Source organism: Camelina sativa, chromosome 6, assembly GCF_030686135.1.
Source record: "Camelina sativa cultivar CO46 ecotype springtype chromosome 6, ASM3068613v1".
In the NCBI taxonomy this organism is placed as follows: domain Eukaryota; kingdom Viridiplantae; phylum Streptophyta; class Magnoliopsida; order Brassicales; family Brassicaceae; genus Camelina; species Camelina sativa.
Genome location: NC_141885.1, coordinates 13,235,099 through 13,235,976, shown reverse-complemented (window position 1 = coordinate 13,235,976; position 878 = coordinate 13,235,099). Strand labels below are relative to the sequence as shown.

General features: G+C 33.4%; 1 protein-coding gene across 1 annotated transcript; it reads right to left on the bottom strand.

Annotated features, from left to right (window-relative positions):
* Nucleotides 1-581, bottom strand: LOC104790748 (defensin-like protein 206). The gene is made up of 2 exons (XM_010516528.2): nucleotides 461-581; nucleotides 1-367 (listed from the first exon to the last, which is right to left on the bottom strand). The coding sequence occupies exons 1-2, from the start codon at nucleotides 525-527 to the stop codon at nucleotides 174-176; spliced, it is 261 nt and encodes an 86-aa protein (XP_010514830.1). The 5' UTR covers nucleotides 528-581; the 3' UTR covers nucleotides 1-173.
* Nucleotides 582-878: the final 297 nt, after the last annotated feature.

Here is an 878-nt window from a genome sequence, read left to right as displayed (position 1 = left end):
TGAGGAACATAAACAAACCAAATTTAATATTGAGAATAAAACAAGAGTACACACAACATCAATTCTGCAGTTAGGGACAAGTAGTATTAAACTTTTCCCTTCATGCTTTATTTGGAAACAAAAGAAACTTGTACATTAACGTAAACACACATTAAAACCAACGAAAACAGCAGTCACTCTTTTTTTGTTCTTTGGTAGCAATGGCAGTGGTTCTCGCTTCCCTCAACAACCCCTTTACATACATGTTGACCCTTGTATGTGCTTCTGCAACATTTAGTGCAATCAACGTTCGTACCAGGGAACGGGTCTGGGCCGCACTCGTCTAAGAACGTGAAGCATGCAGGTGCAGCATCGCTCTTCAGGATTTCTGCATGTTGAAAAATCATCATGATCGTCATTACAAGATAATTATAATAATAAAAAGTTGTAAAGAATAGCAGAGAACATCCAAAATTATTACCAGTGGTAGCCATGATAAAGACAACCAAGAGAACGGTGAAACAAACTGAGTTAATGTTCTTTGCCATTTCTTTTTGTTTTGCTTTGCTTTTTCTTAAACTTTAATGTTGGTGAGATATTCCATATGTCTGCTGATATCTATTTATGGTTCAAATTTGTAACTTTGTTATAATTTTTTAATCTTACCTTTCAGATTTTCCTAAGTACATAATGTCGCCATAATTTGTTATTATACAAAAAAAACAATGCACTTGACTTAGAGATAATTTAACCAAAAGGAAGCTCGTAGCTGTCTTCGTCGTCGTTGTAACCACGATTATACATATGTACTATATATGACTAATTATATTCACATATTCAAACTAAGATATTATTACAAAGAAAGGTTTGATATATTTGTTCCAATAATATACAGAAGA